Consider the following 19,263-nt stretch of genomic DNA (forward strand, 5'->3'; position numbering starts at 1 on the left):
TCTTTTTATTAGATAATGTTTTGGTATTTTTGCCTTCATGTGGTGGTGCACTTTCGAGAGAAAGACGGGAAACATGGGGAGAAAGCAGGGAATGACATGCAGTAAAGGTCTGTCCAGCTGGTTATTGGACCAGGGACTCGTTAAGGACCTTGTAGCCTTTGTTCTTTAGGCCTTAACCATTCAGCAATCTGGTTCCCCAAAACCATCTTTCTCCTATAGAAAGTCTGCAGCAGGTGAGCGCTTGATACTCAAGGAGATAAGATTTTGGGTGGAGTAGTATTTGAACTCTTTGAATTGTTATTGTCCACCTCCATTTCAGTGTGACAACAATATATAGAAATATAAATACCTTCTTGAATTCAACACAACACTAGCAGAGCTGCAGCCTCAAAACTCACCACAGATTCATTAATCTATGAATTTCATAATTGATTAATCTCCTGATGATGACCTCTATTAATTGATAATTGGTGAAAAATGGCTATCACAAATTCCTATGGACCGGGTTGACATTTTCAAGTTGCTTGGTCTGTCTGACCAAATTCAAACATATTCAGCCTGTGATCATATAATACAAAGTAGAGCAACAAATAAATAGTTGAGAAGATAGATAAAGGAAACATTTGGCTTTTTGTTGCTAGTTAATTTTCTATTGATAAACTAAGTCATTAATCAACTTATTACTTGAGGCGTAGAATCCTGTTTGACTGTGATTACTGTCATGGAATCTGACATCAGGCAGTAAAATGTGACCTTTCCAAGCATGTTTTTGCCTGAACATTAAGTTTGTTTTCTCTTTCTCTCCATTTCCATTTCCATCGGCATTTCCTTGGCTTTGATGCTATAAATGTTGTTGTTTTTCTTGAAGTCTCTTTTCAATAAACCCTTGGTTTGATACAACTTTTGTTGCTACCTTCAATGCAGAAAACATGTTGTCGTGTATGTGATGGCTTTAAGTCATGAAATAAAAAGAGAGTTTTAAAGTATTTTATGGAAGTAAGCTTCTAAAAATACAGCTTTTAAGGAGATTGTGAGTCACAGGCCTGCATCAACAACAATAACATTCAGGATGGGTGTCAGGACGTTGGAGTCAGACTCGTGTAGATTATTAGCAGCAAATGAATCCAATGCAGAAGTGTCTTAAATTGCAACACCACTGAGGACGGGCTGGCTCCAAAAAACGTCTGGCTCAAATAGACTTCCATTTGAAAAGTTGATCAGTGTTCTGATGGTCCCTCACAAAATAATTCAAAATTGAATTAGATATTAGGCCTCAAATTGAGGTGTTTGAGGGCGTCTCCCATTTCTGGTATAGATGGGCAGGTATGTAGTGTCCTGGGGTTCTTGGTTAGATCCACCCTTCGCTCCACCCAGGTCCAAATATGGTGACTTCTGGCTCCAAAAATCCAAGATAGCGACGACCACAATGCCGAACTGAAGGCTTCAAAACTGTAGTTGACAAAACAGTGAGTGAGGCCACAGTGGGTGACCACTTGGTCTTAATTTCTACCACACCTTCTTGTTTACTTGTGTAGTCCTATGAGGTTCAAAATGGAGGGAGAAAAAGATAAGCTGCTTTTGGTAAACTTGTATAGTCTGGGTTCTGTTGTCTGGGAGCTTTGTTTAAACTTCACTGTTATTTCAGGAGAAAGTGGCTTCAACTACTACCTCCACATTTTACCTGAGGCTTCTGGGCTTTCACAGAAAGATCCATTTATGGATTTCAGTTTCACTTTTGTATTATGAACAGAGGAGGGTTTGGTAAGGCTTGGAGAGTTTCCTTCATCAGGCTTTGGCTGCAAAAGGTCCTTGGTCAGGGATTTGAACAGGAACCTAACAGGCAGTCTAACAGAAGTTTTCTGCAGAACCTGCTGAAAGGTCAACCAGCTCAGCAGCACTCCATCAATCAGGCTTTTCTGGCAGAGCAGCTAAAAGAGTTAAAGACACAACAGCCTGTTTACAGTTTGTCAAACTGCATTTAAAGGAGTCTGAGAGCATGAGAGGAAAGACTTTCTGATCTGTTGAGGAAAAAAACTGAACTGTTTAGGAGGAACTCAAAGGACTATACCAGACATCGCTCATCACCTGCTGCATCTGCCGAGGAGGTGGCAGCATCAGGCCATTGGGGTGTTTCTCAGCAGCAAGGACAGGGAGACAGATTACAGTTGAGGGAATGGTTGATACACAGAGGTCCCCTGAAGAAAACCTCCAGACTGCATTTCGCCTGAGAACTAAAGCATTCTACCAAGATGACACTGAGATGGTTTCAGGACAAGTCTCTTACTGTATCTTTAAGTGACCCCGGCTGAAGCCCAGACTTAAACAACATGAAGAACATCTGGCTTCACAGACGCTTCCTATCCAATCTGACAAAGCTTAAACAGGATTTGTCAGAAAGACAGGGAACAAACTGCCCAAGTCCAGGTGTGCAAGGCCTGTAGAGACTCACTCAAGAAGATTTGAAGCTGTAATGGCTGCCAAATATTGACTTAAAGGTCTGTAAATGTGAGATTACAGTTTTTGGTTCTTAATAATTTTGCAAGAATTTTTAAAGACATATTTTCTTTGTGGTTTTAAATTTGATCCATTTAGAATTATATTTGCAGCACCGTAAAGTGTACAAAAAAATACACTCATTTACACTCATTTGATCAAATCTATCAAACTCCCACTTACTGGATTTACACCTGAATATTTTGCATTATATTGATTACTTTTTCAAATTGTTATTTGAAAGTAATTAATGCAAATTCGAATCATTGTTCAAATGAAATCATTGTCTGTTTAAACATTTTACAGTAATATGGTATGTGGTAATAACTTCTTTAGGACTTGTTGGTCTTCAGTTTTTCCTTGTGATTTGCACAGTAATGACTTTATTCTCCCCCGGTTAGTTACATTAATGAGTGGTTGGTTGATGGTGAGGTAAGGCAGCTCCAGAGCATTAAGGATAAGCGAGCTGTCTATGTGAAATTATTTATTTATTAAACATATCGACATGAGGAAAATTGGCAGGTTAGAAAGTCATCATGACAGTTAATGTGTTGATTCATTCATTCATTGATTGCCCTATATTTCAGTATCACCTGCTGTAATTCACACCTTGGTTTATTTGAAAATGGATGGTATTTTCTGTATGGTTATTGTATCCTCTGAATATTTCATTACACAGTAGGCTTTAGGACAATGCACTCGTCAAGGTTATCTGTACATAGTCAGACTCAGCTGTACAGATAATCTCTGCAAACATAATGCAACATTGAAAGCTGTCACTCTGCAGGTTGAAATGCATTCCCACTTTGCAAAGTACCATTTTAGCATCTTGATAAAGATAAGAACCACAAGCTGCACCTCAGGCTTTAAGTTGAGCGATCTTAAGACACACGTTGAGAACTCAAAAACAGTTAGAGCCTGTCCTCAGTTGAACTCCAGCTAGTTTGGCCTGGCATTGTCTTAGCTGATATAGCATGTGATATTGGCAGTGTCCTTCCCCTGTCTTACTGCAAACCCCCAATCTGCGGGTGTTTCTGACAATCTCTGACTTTCGCGTGACAGGAGACACAATATTATCACTGTGATGCTAAGCCCCTGTTGTCAAGTTATTTAAATCCTGCGCCACTGTAGGACCCAAGCTTTTCGATACAGCCATGTTGACATATTTTCAGTCTGACATTTAACTGTATTATATATAATGATGCACTTTTCAAAAGATAAACACCGATTTGAATGAAATCTGAGTTGTGTGGCCGTCCCTCGTCCAGCTGTGGTGGCAGGCAGGCAGACTACTGTACTTTTCTCCCACTTGCAGTAAATGTATTTAGAGGAGATTACAGATCTGATCCAGACAAATGAGCAAACTCCCTGGTACTGTCTGACTGGTTGTCTGTAGTTGGGCAGAGAACGGATTCCAGGGTTGTACTCTCGATGGATTTTTGGGGAATCACAGTGTCACATTCACTAATACACTGAGATGAAAAGAAAGCACCTCCTGGTGTTTGATTATTTTAGTGAGAACCTTTTTTTTTTTCCATCTTCATTCTCCTGCAAAAATTCACCATTTCTTAAATACCTTGACAAAAACTCCCTCACTGTCATGCTGTCAGAATAATACTGTAAAAAAAAAAAAAGATTTTCAGTTAAGCCTGCACAGGTAGGTTGGTAGGTAGGTATTTACTTTATTAATCCCCGAGGGGAAATTTTTTTCGCTACAGCAGCATACAGAAGCAATAAGATAATAATAGAAATAATAGAATAAAATAATAGAATAGAATAATAGAAAAGCAATAAAATAGCAGTAAATAGCAGTAGAAAATATAAATATAAAATATAAAATGCACAGTATATACAGTACATTATATATCTATATATATTATATACAAACAAACCAAGAAACACAGATGCACATTTATAGAAAGGCAGTGATTGTGTTGGTCTAGACCTGACAAGACAAAATCTTATGAGTGCAAGAGCTTTGCTCCAGGCTAAGTCTTATTCAAGTACACTCCTGTTCAACGCTGACATTCAGCAGGACAAAGTTTGTAGGTTTGCAGTGAATAAGACTGAACTTTGCCCGAGAAAACACCAGGTACCTTTGTAAACCACCAGCTACGGCATGCATTAAGTTATGTTGAAATGATCCTCAACACAAGACTGGAGAATCTGGTTTTTTTATTTATATGTACTTCTGAAGATATTATAACCCAAAGAAAGAAGTCACAGTGTAGATTACTGGAAGCTGTGTGAGCAGGACTCCTAACGTTCTCAAAGACTCAAACTTTTCCCAATTCAGAACTCAATGCTTTTTTTTTTCTTTACTCAAATACACTTTTTAAATACACAACTGCGTTTGAATACCCGCCGCAGGCCCTAAGGCCATGAACATTTATCAGTACATAAAAGTAATGTGCTTAAGCAAACTTAAAGGGAAAAGACATGGAAAATACCACGATTATGCTTTCACATCACCGTAGTACAGTGGCTGTTGTCAGGATCTGCCACAGCCTGTTGGAGAGAATCAGTCTCGGGTTGTTCTGAGGTCCTTAAGGAAGGAGGAAACGGAGCAGTGAAGAGGAAAGGAGGGTTTGTTGAACTAGTTGTCTCCACTCAGTGTACATTCATTAAAGCTAATCACAGTTAATTAGCCGGGTGGTGCAGGCTGCCAGCCGTAGGGCGCTGGATCCAGCTGCCAGGCACATCAAAAAGTCCTGCACAGCAAATCAGGAGCAGCTCCCCTTGGGTTCTGGGTTTTATTCTAACTGGCACCACAATGAGAGACCTCGTAAAATACTGGGCTGGTCCTTATTTACTTTCTTTACTGGATCACTGATTATCTTTACTGATTTGAACACACGAGATGACTGGTGTCTTCTTAAGCTGAAACTCTTTGAACATATTTGAACCAATGCATAAGTGCTTTGAATTCATGTGAATAGACGCTACATATAGCACTGCACTTATAGACCATACATTTTGTTTTCATTGCAGTTAAAATTGTGAATGAAAAGTGACGGGCTTAGTCTCTAACCCAACACCGTTTCCTGTCACACAGCTTAAACACAGGCGGCATCCTGCCCTGCTTGTTGTCTCCCCAAGGTGTGAAACAACATCAGGTTTCCCCCCAACAGTTGAAACTTTTAAATCCCAGGTGTGAGTGAATAAGCATTTAAAACTTAAGCGTACAACTTAGTCTTTTGTACTGTGACAGATTTCTGAGTGAAACAGAGTGTGTTGGGAGGGTTTTGTTTCGACAGGGATTTGATCAAATTGTTCGGGGATTTGACCGGATCACTAAAAAGCGTGGGGAACCTGCAGACCACAAAATACTGGAGACACTCTGCAATACAGAGCAGTAGTTTGTCTTCATTCACAACTCCATCTACTATGTTGTCTGATTAGAAAGAGGAAGACAAGGGTGGGAAATACACTGCTCAAAAAAATAAAAGGGAACACTTAAACAACACATCCTAGATCTCAATGAATGAAATATTCCAGTTGAAAATCTTTACTCATTACATAGTGGAATGTGTTGAGAACAAAATAACATAAGAATGATCAATGGAAATCAAAATCATTATCCCATGGAGGTCTGGATTCAGAATCATACTCAAAATAAAAGTGGAAAAAAATCAGATCACAGGCTGATCCAACTTCTGTGGAAATTCCTCAAGACAAGTCAAAATGAGGCTCCGTAGTGTGTGTGGCCTCCACGTGCCTGTATGCGCTCCCTACAACGCCTGGGCATGCTCCTGATGAGACCACGGATGTTCTGAGGGATCTCCTCCCAGACCTGGATCAAAGCATCAGTCCACTCCTGAACAGTCTGTGGTGCGACGTGGCGTCGGCGGATGGAACGAGACGCGATGTCCCAGATGTGCTGGATTGGATTCAGGTCTGGGGAACGGGTGGGCCGGTCCATAGCATCGATGCCTTCATCATGCAGGAACTGCTGACACACTGCAGCCACATGAGGCCGAGCATTGTCATGCATCAGAAGGAACCCAGGGCCCACTGCACCAGCATATGGTCTTACAATGGGTCTGAGGATCTCATCCCGGGACCTAATGGCAGTCAGGGTACCTCTGGCTAGCACATGGAGGGCTGTGCGGCCCTCCGAAGAAATGCCTCCCCAGACCGTCGCTGACCCACCGCCAAACCGGTCACGCTGGAGGATGTTGCAGGCAGCAGAACGTTCTCCACGGCATCTCCAGACTCTGTCATGCCTGTCACGTGCTCAGTGTGAACCTGCTCTCATCCGTGAAGAGCACAGGGCGCCGATGGAGAAGCTGCCAATCTTGGTGTTCTCTGGCAAATGCCAATCGCCCTGCACGGTGTTGGGCTGTAAGCACAGGCCCCACTTGTGGACGTCGGGTCCTCGTACCGCCCTCATGGAGTCTGTTTCTGAGAGTTTGAGCAGAAACATGCACATTAGTGGCCTGCTGGAAGTCATTTTGTAGGGCTCTGGCAGCGCTCCTCCTGTTCCTCCTTGCACAAAGGAGCAGATCGCGGTCCTGCTGCTGGGTTGTTGTCCTCCTACGTCCCCCTCCACGTCTCCTGGTGGACCGGCCTGTCTCCTGGTATCTCCTCCATGCTCTTGACACTGTGCTGACAGACACAGCAAACCTTCTTGCCACAGCGTGCATTGATGTGCCATCCTGGATGAGCTGCACTACCTGAGCAACTTCTGTGGGTTGTAGACACCGCCTCATGCTACCTCTAGTGGTGAGGACACTGGCAAAATGCAAACGTGACCAAACATCAGCCAGAAAGGATGAGGACAGAGAAATGGTCTGTGGTCACCACCTGCAGAACCGTTCCTTTATAGGGGTTGTCTTGCTAATAGCCTCATTTCCACCTGTTGTTTGTTCCATTTGCACAACAGCAGGTGAAATTGATTCACAATCAGTGTTGCTTCATAACTGGACAGGTTGATTTCCCAGAAGTGTGATTGACTTGGAGTTACATTGTGTTGTTTAAGTGTTCCCTTTATTTTTTGGAGCCATCTTTTTTGGAGTGTGTGTAGTATAATGGTTAACTGATTGCTAAATTGATTATCCATTGTTGATGCAAAAGGTTGCAGTTTGGATTATATAAATAATTGGCAATCCCATCAGAAATGACCTCCACAGACATCCCGCCATGGAACACGTCCTTTATCCAGTGGCATCAGTATTCTCCTGCTTGGATTTATAAGTTTGATGGTTTTACGGTTCAGCTGTTACATGGATTGCTTCTTGCATCCAATCTTGATAATGCTGGATTTGTCTTCCTGTTTGGGATTCTGATATCCTGATTGGAAAGCTGCTCTTGTACCATGTGAGCTACACAGGCACACAAAGCTTCTGCAGCAACTCTCTCCGTCTCTTTCTGTTTCTCTTGTTGTGTTGTATTTTTACAAGCTGTAAAAGCACCGAAGCACAAACGGCCTCCTCATCAAGTCTGACATTCCCCCGGACTCTGCCAGATGTTTTATAACAACTGAAAAACATAGTGTGAAACATACAAGTCCTTCCCTGCCAAACATCAAACTGCTCCATGGCAGCCAATTGGTGGGTTCATAATGTGGGATTACATGAATGGCTGAGTTTGTGATGCAGTCAGTGTCACAAAAAACAGGTCATGGTCAGTGAGAGAACACGCGGTGTACAACTTCAACCCGGGTATTTTTGCTTCGGTGGCTTGAGTTGCTGGCAGGTCAGTTCAATCTGAAAAGAGGGTACTTCAGGTCTGTTTCTGCAAATGTGTGTGCATGCGTCCAAGTGTGTTCATTTAACTCATCAGGGGGTTTGTCCCATTTGGAGTGTTTTGGCCAACTTCATTCTGCTTTGTCTCCATGGGAGGCGGTCAAAAGTCAATATAGAGACACGAGTCGTGGCTTGTTTTGCGCTCCAGCCAAACTGCCTGAGGTACTGGCCTGCTGAGGAGCCTGATTGAGACATTTTGGCACATTTCATACAAGGTAGATATGATAATGAAACTAAAGGTTGTTTTTTTTCTTCTGAAATAACCATTTTAAACTTGTTGTCCTGCTTTATATCTAATATCCCTTCTAGATAGGACAGAGAAAGGCTGAACAAGGTGTCTACTTTTCTTTAAATAAGAGGGTGTTGAAGGCTGGTCCTTATTATAGTCTGAAAACCCTGTTCACATGAAGGTTTGCTCAGCCACTCTGAAGGGTGGACCAATCAGGGACCTGTGTGTGTGTGTGTGTGGTGGGGGGGGGTAGCTTACTCAATGACTTGGAAGTTGTTCAAACATTGGTGTTGTTAGAGTTTCGGGATACAACATGCATCACTTGGTGGTCAATGCTATTTGGTTGAACGCTGCTCCAAAGGTTTCAAATGCCCATTGGGATGCAATGACTGGAAACAACCCTCACTGGAGCGTGGCTAAAATCATATATTTACAGAGTGAATTTGGGTCGGGTTACACCAGACTAGGTTGGTCCTGCGAAAGCACCGATCCAGGGTCGTAGTGTTGGATTATAAATCTGGCTGTGGTGGTGAGGGTTAAAATTGTGACAACCAATTCCCAATTGTCTGAAACACCTTCAAGCCACACAGTCACTGATTTCTGTTAAATAAAAGCATAATTAATTTAAATCTAGGTCACGTTCCCTATAAAATGACCAGGACTTCAGGCTACACTTACATCCATTGTACTGACACAATTTAGAGAAAAACGTTTTCAAAAATACTGCACACCACCAGCAAATGCATGTCTCCTGCTCTGACAAAGGTCAGTGTCAGAGAAAGCTCAGATAAGAAACTCGGTGTTTGTGGTTGTATTGATCCTTAATGCACATCTCATTGCTACTTTACTGAACATTTCATTTCCACCACTCCCGTCTTCATAACAATAAACAATACCTGCTTTTTCTCTCCCAAACACTCGACACATTTGTACAAGACATTTGATTTAATTCTGGATTACAGGAGTTACTACTACCAGTCTCTCAGAGGTGCAGTGTGCAAGCATGTGCTTGTGTTTAGATGATGAAAATTGCAAATCCATTTGGATATATTTATGTAAACAAACGAGTGATGAAATGGTCGATCAGGATGTTGTGGTCTGTGGTGACCCGACCTTACTGATTCAACCCACATCTTGACTGAACGTATTTGTGACATGAAACACTGCAGTCTGAACATGTTAGCGTAGCTTTCCTGTCTGAGTGAAAGATGTCTGAGCACTGACAGCATGCAACCAATAATGGCAGTATTTGTCCTCATCTGTTTTGTTTTTTTCTTATTGTAGGAGGAGTGCTTCCTTAACCTGGAGGCGCCCATCAGTAGGGTGTGTGGTTACGACACTCCATTCCCTCACATCTTCGAGCCTTTCTACATCCCAGATAAGTGGAAGTGCTTTGATGCAATCAAGAGGATGATCAACTACTGAACCCGTCAGGTAGAAAAGATCTGATGGCTTCTTTTGAAGCAGATGTATGTCATTTTCATAGGCTGAATGTGTATTAAAACCTGCCAACAGCTACCGTATAATCTGTATTATTTATTCCAGTAATGCAGTTATGAAGGCATGAAAAGGTGACTTAAATATGACCTGTCATCTGGAACAAGAGGTTTCAGTACAGAGAACGTTATTGCCTTTTCTACTGCACACTCTTTTACTGTTTATATCACCCCTCACTACACATCTAGTTGATCTTTGTCCAAACAACACAGACTAATACACATTCCAGGGTCCTTCAGTAATAACACCATCAGAAATCCATCTGTACATCCTCGCTGCTCACTATCTCCATCCAGCTCTACTTTTCCTCTTCATCTGCCATCCGCTGTGGATTGCCAAGATTTTCACTTCTTGAACCTCTCTCCTTTTCCCAGAGCCAACTTCTGGTAGCCCTGAACTCCACGCTCTTGCACCTTTTCCTCTCCATTCATCCAGTCAGTGGAGAGCAGCCAGGAAAAGACACTTGGTTGACTATCCAATCAGAAAGCGGTATCCAGATGGGCTCCACGTCCTTCTGAATCCTGCAGCTAAAAGACTGTTACCATATCTCTGGATTAGAGAGAACCTCATTCTGTTGTTGGGGATGTGTATGGTAAGACTGTTCTCTGGCCTCGGCTGTCAACATAATGCACATTATTTAGTTTCCTCCTACGTAAAAGTTGGACACTGAGGTGAAAACGGTATTGGGTTGACTTTGTGAAATCTGCCTCTCTATGGTGTTTATTTTGATTGAATGTGTCCAACTGTGCTCCAATCTATATTTAGTTTGACATGAACTGAACCTTATTGTACTAACATAGTGGATCTGTGGTTTTTAAGGACAATAAAAATATTAGAATTTGGTGAAAACATTTGGTTTGGTGCTTTGAATTTGTCTGGATTTTACTGTGTCCCTTTGGAAGCAAAAATAAAGTGTTTCCTGACCTACTGGGTCCACACTGCTCATCAGATCCAGAGAAATGTACATTTAGTTTGCTAAATCTTCCGATGAAGTCTCGGAACATATTTCAGAGGTATTTTACGACTTGTTGAAATATTTTCATTGTATTAGTTTCTTACTTTTCAGCAAGCTGCCCATCCAGTTCTCCCTGCAGGGAAGAAAAAAAAAAATCAAAAGAAGAACTGATGTTTTTCAGTTGAAGTAGCATTTTGATTTAAAGATGTAAAATTGTAAAACTGTAGAAAATGTCAGAATTTTATGTCGTGGGCCACCAGTCAAACAGCTGGGAAATTTTAAGATCTTTTCATTTTACCAGAGAAGAAAATCTTTCTTCTTTCTATCATTCCTCATTAAACTTCTTGTCTATCTCCTGCCAATTTAGATTTTGATACGGAGAGTCATGGAATCGATCACTGTTTGAACCCTGCACACTTTTACTGCACATCTGTCTGAGAAATCTTTAATCCTTGGATATCTATGACTTAAACAACAATGAAAATTGCCCATCAGAGGCTGGAGTTCTTCCAATAATTCCATTACATAAAATCGATGTGGAACAATGCTGTGTTCAACCAGTTTCACTACTCTCAAAGCTAGTGTGTATGTGTATATATGGAGTTTATTTTTTTACACTTGGTCAGGATGTCACGAGAACACCGCACAATCAAAAAAAATGTAAAAGGACTATGAATACAATTGCAAATAACTTGGCAAGCTTTAGGAAAACACTTATTTGCATACAAGTGTAAGTTATGGTCTAAGTTCAGTGTCAAAATTGGCAGGTTTTATTTTCTTTAAATTATGATCAATTACAATTTTGACCTGCAGCCACAATTTTATTATGTACCTGGTTACAAATTTGGACTCATCACCAAATTAGACCAAGATGCTCTCTGAAGCATAAAAAAGTGTGATGTAAAACTCATCTGTAATCTTCCTGTTAAACAATCAGGCATGCTGTGAACCATGTACAAAAATGTATGTTGCCCAGTGTCGTGAGTTTATCCTCTGAGGTCCACGAATGACCAAAACCAAAACATAACTTTCATACACATTCAAAGTTGGTAGTTTTACTTGAAGGTGGTGTTAGCTAAAGTTCAAAACAATGAGCTAAAAGACACTAAAAGCTGCATGGAGCCAGGTTTTATTTCTCCAGCTACGCTCAAATCAGTATTAAAGGGGACACAAAACATGCACCATTGCTTGATTATCTTATAGTGTGGGTTATAGCTGATATTTTGACAAACTGCTGCCTAATTATCCATCCATTAGGCCTAGAACAATATTAGCATTCATGTGGAATCATGTTTCTGCAGCTCAGTATTGTGCCAAAGTGTGTAAAACAACCGTCAGTCCACTCAAGCTTAGCGTGTCAGTGTCAGTTTTTATAAACCTGATTACGAATTTTGACTAATCACATAACAAAAGTTGGTCTAATTTTCTCTGCTTTTAGTTTCTCCTTAGTTATTAACCAACCAGTTAACTATTCACAAGCGAGTTAACTTTGTCCATCTGCCAATTGGTGCTAGATATGTACTGGGGTTTGTCAGGGCTTGTTTTGTTTGTTTGGTTTAATAAATGGTTGTCTGCTGCGACTGGTAACGGGGTAAAGAGTGAAGAAGTTATTGGCCTAAAAATCCTAACAGTGAGCTGAAAGTCTATGAACTGCAGATTTGTTGATCATTTTTCTGTGGTCTTGTCACTGCAAGTGACCTATTTCACATTAAATATATTTATTTGATCCATTGTTGATATAAAAACATCAAGAAGTGTAGCCTTTTTAATTGGGTTGAATTGGGGTCAAATGATAAGTCCACCCAAATTTGTTCTATTTGAATAGTGGTTTCTTCTCCTTTATGAATACCAGGTGCTCTCACTGTATCAACATTACTGTCTTGATTACATCATGACTCCAGTGTGTCCTAAGCTTGGAAAAAAGACGCCAAATTATCAAATGGAATTGTAATGTCCAGCCAGTATTTTATAACTTAGCAGTACAAGTTATTACTACTTCAGCACGTTTTGTCGGACTCCAACATACGCACCGACCTTCAGGCGCTTACTGACATCTCAGTCAACTCACATTTGAGCCTTTTTCTATTCATATCGTTCATCTTGTGGTGCATGTTAGGACCCAGCACCCCAACCCACTCAATGCCATCTCATTATTTGCCCACATTTGTTTTTCATCTATGCACTGACTTTACAGAAGAAAGCAGAAACATGGAAACTGATATTGAGTGAAATGTAAACCTAAAAGGCCTCATTTATTTAGTGCTATTTTCTCTGTGCCATTTTTCCACCCAATATGAGCAGACATTGTAGATGTAGTTTTGACACCACTCTTCATTGCTCACCCTCACTGTATGCAGTCCTGTGAGGGGGAAAGAATAATCATCCTGCTAATGAATCATGTACAGTAAAGCCATAAGACAGAGCAGATGGCCCTGTGCCTCAAGGTCTTTGCTTTTAATGAGTCTTAAACGCTGAACTCGACCCATCCGTGGAGTTTAGGAGAAAGGTGAGAACAACTTCAAAGTGCGACTAATTTAACAGGGATGTTTTCCCCATGGTACCGACTGGGATCTTTTTCTTTTTTCTGAAAGGGAGGAGAATGTGGAGCAAATGTCTTGACAGGATGGCTTAAATTCAAATCTAAACCAGAGAAAGTCCCATGGTTTTAATGTAAAACAGTCATTTGGAAAATCTTATGAACATTACTCAGTTTGCAGGTTTGGCAATTTCTTTGTATTATTTGGAAATATTTTATGAGTATAAAGATTAAGATGTCTGCTGCAGTGCGCTCCACTTTCCCTCACCTTTTGAAAGTGATGGGAATGGCTTTGTGTGCTTTACAAGAAAAAACTGCATAACCGATGTTTTCTGGGTTTCCGAGAAATTGTCTCTGGTGGTAAATAAGACCAGTTGAAAAAATAAATACATTTGGAAGGGTTGTGATAGAACTGAACTGTATTTCTTCTATCTGCAGTATATATACAGCCTATCACCATCTGAACTTTCAAAGGCAGACAGTTGATGTCTCTCTGGATTGGCTCAAAGCTGGAATGTAATGGATATTTGCCTCTGCACAAAATGCTCTCTCCCGGTTTCTCATAATCATGGAGGTGTATTGTACGCCGGTGTGACACCTATCATAGTGTGTGGGCAGTTTGCAGCATCTGGACGCAGCAGAAAACTAGGCAAAAAAAAGAGCAAAGATTCAGATAGTTTTCCAAATGTAAAAAAAAAAATGAAACATTTACTCTAATTAGTGAATATTTTTTCAAGTTTCAGATAAGATTCTCAGCACTCCCCACCACAAACCCTGCTCAAAATGTAAAGATAAAATCCTGTGTGTCATTTTGGTCTGGGTGAAAGCAGGGCCTTTAACCACGGCGGTAAGGCGGGCCCTCCTTTGGGCGGGGTGGCAAATATGACCTCTGCTTGGTAGGAAGGCCGTAATAGCATCTGTGCTCTGGCAGTGTGTCATTACACACTATATTTACATGAAACGCAGAAACCAGGGGTGGCAGGTCACGACGTGAAGCGACGGGGGGTGAAGCTCTACTGCATGTCGATCCATACAACCAGACATTACTGCAGATTATAGAACCGCTCAGCCTGTAATGTGGCCTGCTGTGAATTTTTTCGGGTGCCGGAGCATGTTTTACAGCATCATTACACATTCATGGGATTGCGATGATGGTATTTATTCAACGTCCATCGGCTATTTTATTATGATAGTTAATTATAATAGGTCGAGCCTGGGATAGTTTGTGTCGTGGTTAAAGTGTAAAATTATGATGATGATGGTGGTGGTAAAATAAATGTGCGGTGGACAGAAAAATGCCTGTTGGATTACTGAGTTGGTTCGTTTGAGTTGAGCATCACCGATGGTGGTTTGTCCTTTTTCTTACACTGCTGCATAAATGTAATGAGGGAACTCATTTCATTTCTGAGAAACATGTTAATTTTCTCTGATAGGAAAAACACAACTTGTTATATTAAAAACAGCAAATTAGCAGTACACTGTGTTGTGACAGTTCATTTCAACAGAACATAACCAAATTTGTGGCGAACACACCTGCAGTCATGCCTGTCAATCGCATCAAGTCTCCCAGCGCTAGCTGTGAAATGTCCTCCAAGGTATTACTCTTTTTGAAAGTTAGGAATGAGGTCAGTCATGAAATTACTTTTTACTAAACAGAGATTTCTATATCACACCAGCTACTTCTTTGGAAGGAATGATGCTGCTTTCATGTTTCAAGAAGAGTCTGTATAAACGGCCCCCTCATGAGGTATGCACGTGTTGTTACGTGTTTGCTGACGTTTACATGAATGGCAGATCATGGAAGTTCTTTTTTTTTTTGTTGGACCTTAAGCTAATATATTGTAATTTTAGTCACATAGAGTTTGTCCTCATAACTTAGATAATAGCCTACGTCTGAGGAAAATGTTGATCTTCCCAACGGCCTCATCTTTTTTCCTCTGTGACTTTGCATTTCCTGCATGACGTTACCTGCCTGTTAGAATTAAATGCAGGTGGATGACAGCAGCACAGATGACTTAACCAACTGACAAAACATTTGTTAGCTTGCTAATAAATGACTAATTATGTTTTGGGTTGAATGCAATTTGGTCTGGTTTGCCCACCAAAAAGTAATCAGTTAGGGTGAGGCATAAAACCCCTTAGTTCGGGTTGGGAAAATTAATGGTTTGGATTCAAATTTGTAATTTTACTTAAGTAATGTCACATCACGTAGGTTACTTAACGTATGTGACATGAGTAAAATATGTTACGTTATGTACGTAAAAGAAATACTGGTAACTTTTTCTTTCTCATGGACTTGATTATGGGTTGTCAGGGAAAAACAGCCTGTTTGTTTCATCGAACCATCCCCTTCGTCACATGACCTCCTATTTTGGCCCTGTTCAGACATACGTGTACGTTTTGTGTTAAGGCGAGGTAAAACATGACATTGATAGTATCCTCTAGTGGATCACATGCTGTGACGTGAGCCAAACATGCTAAGAATTAAGAACATATCCACATAAACTTAGTAATGCATTTTGGAGTTGGCTTTAGGAAGAGCAACAATGACCACACAACTTTCTTGTCATCTTAAATAAACCATCTCTCTGTTCTCAAGCTAAAAGGAAGCTGTTGTTTTTGTTATACTCAGTCATATTGATGAAACAAGAGAGACCGATGGCTACCATGTCATGGTTTTTGTTTTTCCCATTGTAGTTCAGATCTGAACAGAACAACTGACTTCAGAGGTTCATGGATCATAGAGTTAATGAACGCTGATCCAAAACAGTATGTATATTTTATTACTTCCTTGTAATGGGGAGGTATGATGCTAAGCCTTTGTTGGACTTTGATGAGGAGACATTTGAGTTCAGGTCCTTGTGTTGTGGTCAATTCTATGTATCGGTTTTATTGAAAAAAAAAATGATGAGACGTTCCAAATTGTACCCTTAAGGGCAGACATGAAACCTCTCTCTTTTAGGATATGTGTATTTGCCTTTAAAAACACAAATGCCAGAGTTTGCCAATTAGAACCACAAGGAACCAATGGAGAACACCAGCTGTTTTGTGTTATGTTTATCCAAAGCTTCATTACCCCATGAAACATTTACCTGCAAGCAGTGTGCTTTCATGACTTCACACACATAAGGCCTGTACGGTATGTTAGTTCACTGGTGCCACAAGACTGAGAGCGTCGACTGCACACCATATTGTTTGGGTTTCCAAGCTGTGGTCCACTGCCTCTTTAGAGCCAAACAGAGAACTCACAACAGGACTGAAACACAAAACACATGTACATCTGCCGGTCTGACGATCCCACCATGCCTTCTCTCACAAATGAGCTGGATATTATGAAAGTTCGGCGAGGGTTGGTTTTAATTCCCGTTGTTGGGTCTGACGACTGGTTGCTATGGTAAGAGGGGTGGGGTTATTTTGCCTGTCTGTCAGCTTGACGGCTTGTATATACCAATGACATCCTGTTAGACCCAGAGGGTCGTTCAGTCTCATCTGACGTAAGGGGTGCTAATTTGTGTGGCAACAAAAGCATTTCCAGCCCTAATTGAAGGAGCATTGCATGTCAGGCTCACACATTTACACCATCCATGGCAAACAGGGTCTCTGTTTCGGAGTTGTTCCCCACTCAACAAGGGAAGCATTTCTATTCTCCAGCTTGGCGGGAGCAACACACTATTTGTCTGTGAAAGTTGATTCGACACAAATGGGTACCATCTGCCCAAGTCTGACCGTCAATGGATCATAATGTTTGTAAAGCTGTAAAGTAGACTTTACAGATCCAAAAGGCTTTTGGTGAAGGAAACAGAATAGTTATTGGTGACATGAGGTCATCAATGCTTTGGTTGCAGTGGAAACAGATTTATTCGGACTGGATTCTTGCAGACAGAAAAAACTCTGATAGACCAGTTTCCACAATAGTGCTTGTGTACTATAAAAATAAATAAAAACATCTTGAGCCTCTGACTGCTTGCTTCTTGAAAGCTACATTTCAAAGCAAGGCTTCTTAAAGTTAGCTTTGACCTTAATATAATTTCTTTCCTCCTAATTTTTCATTGTACCCATCTTTCAAGTAGGCTTCTTGGAAAAGGGGAAACAACGATGTTTAAGTCAAAACTGTTTGAAGTTTGTGTAGAGAAAATGTAATGAAGATGAAGGAAACTAACACAACCAGAAAGTTGTACTGTCCTATTAATCCCAAGCGGCAACCTGTCATGACATCGGTGTGTGCCGAGAGAGCCACTATGAGAGCGGCAGAAAGGAAATGGAGAAAATCTAACCACCCTGACGACCCGCTCACCTATCAATCTCTCCTCTCCTCTTTCTCTGCCTCTATCTCTGCAGCCAAAAGCTCCTTCTACCTAACCAGAATTCAATCCTCATCTTCCAACCCCAAAAAGCTATTCTCCATCTTCTCCAACCTCCTTGACTTCCCTCCCCTCCTCCCTCCACCCTTCTACCGAGCCACTTTGTCAACTACTTTATGAAAAAGATAGATGACATACGCTCCTCATTTTCAAACCCAGCTTCTCTAACTACATTTCCATCATCTTCATCTTCATCCCCTTCGCTTTCCTCTTTCACCTCCCTGTCTCCCAATCAAGTTCTCACCTTGGTAACCTCTGCCCGCCCAAACATCTGCCCCTTTGACCCCATCCCATCTCACATTCTCCAGTCTATTGCTCCTGACCTTCTTCCTTTTCTCTCCCATCTCATCAACACTTCTCTGTCAACTGGCTGCTTTCCAAACTCTCTGAAGGAGGCGAGAATGAACCCTCTCCTGAAGAAACCCCCCCTCAACCCGGCTGAAGTAAACAACTACAGACCCGTCTCTCTTCTTCCCTTTCTTTCCAAAACTCTCGAACGAGCTATCTCCAATCAACTCTCCTCCTATCTCCACCATAATAACCTTCTTGACCACCAGTCTGGTTTCAACAGACTACTCAACAGAGACGGTCCTCCTTGTTGTCTCTGAGCAGCTTCACACTGCCAGAGCAGCCTCTCTCTCCTCTGTCCTCATCCTTCTTGACCTTTCTGCTGCATTTGACATAGTGAACCACCAGATCCTTCTTTCCTCCCTTCAGGACCTCGGTGTCTCAGGATCTGCTCTCTCCCTGTTCTCATCCTACCTCAATGACCGCACCTACTTGGTAACTTGGAGAGGATCTGTGTCTGAACCTTGTCCTCTCACTACTGGTGTCCCTCAAGGCTCCGTCCTGGGTCCCCTCCTCTTCTCTCTGTACACCAACTCTCTCGGCTCTGTCATTCAGGCTCTGGTCCAGGCTCTGGTCCAGGTTCTGGTCATCTCACGTCTGGACTACTGTAACTCCCTCCTGGCAGGTCTACCTGTTAGTGCCATCCGACCTCTGCAGCTCATCCAGAATGCCGCAGCTCGACTGGTCTTTAACCTCCTAAATTCACTCACACTACTCCGCTCCTCCTCCGCTCCCTTCACTGGTTACCAGTAGCCGCCGCATCCGTTTCAAAACATTGGTACTTGCGTACCATGTTGCGAACAGATCGGGTCCAGTCTACATCCAGGACATGGTCCAACCCTACATCCAGCCTGCTCCCTCCGCTCTGCTTCTACCAATCAGCTTGTTGCTCCCTCACTGCGAGCTAAACACTCAACAAAATCACGTCTGTTTGCTGTCCTGGCTCCTAAATGGTAGAATGAGCTCCCCACCGACATCAGGACAGTGGAAACTCTGTACATTTTCCTCCGCAAACTAAAAACACACCTCTTCCAACTTCACCTTGAACAGTAGAACTTTAGTAGCACTTAAAATGACACTTACTTTTAGCACTATGT

General features: G+C 41.6%; 1 protein-coding gene across 1 annotated transcript in view; it reads left to right on the forward strand.

Moving 5' to 3' along the window:
* bckdhb (branched chain keto acid dehydrogenase E1 subunit beta) overlaps nt 1–10,817 on the forward strand; it is a 60,595-nt gene extending 49,778 nt beyond the window's left edge. Inside the window, exons 10-11 of the mRNA XM_069143382.1 lie at nt 9,754–9,903; nt 10,341–10,817. Coding sequence (XP_068999483.1) covers nt 9,754–9,894 — 141 coding nt within the window. The 3' untranslated portion in view covers nt 9,895–9,903; nt 10,341–10,817. The remainder of the gene's footprint in view (nt 1–9,753; nt 9,904–10,340) is intronic.
* Nucleotides 10,818–19,263: the final 8,446 nt, after the last annotated feature.

Source organism: Embiotoca jacksoni, unplaced genomic scaffold (assembly GCF_022577435.1).
Source record: "Embiotoca jacksoni isolate LCO1_2020_lvr unplaced genomic scaffold, fEmbJac1.0.p SCAF_11, whole genome shotgun sequence".
NCBI lineage: Eukaryota > Metazoa > Chordata > Actinopteri > Embiotocidae > Embiotoca > Embiotoca jacksoni.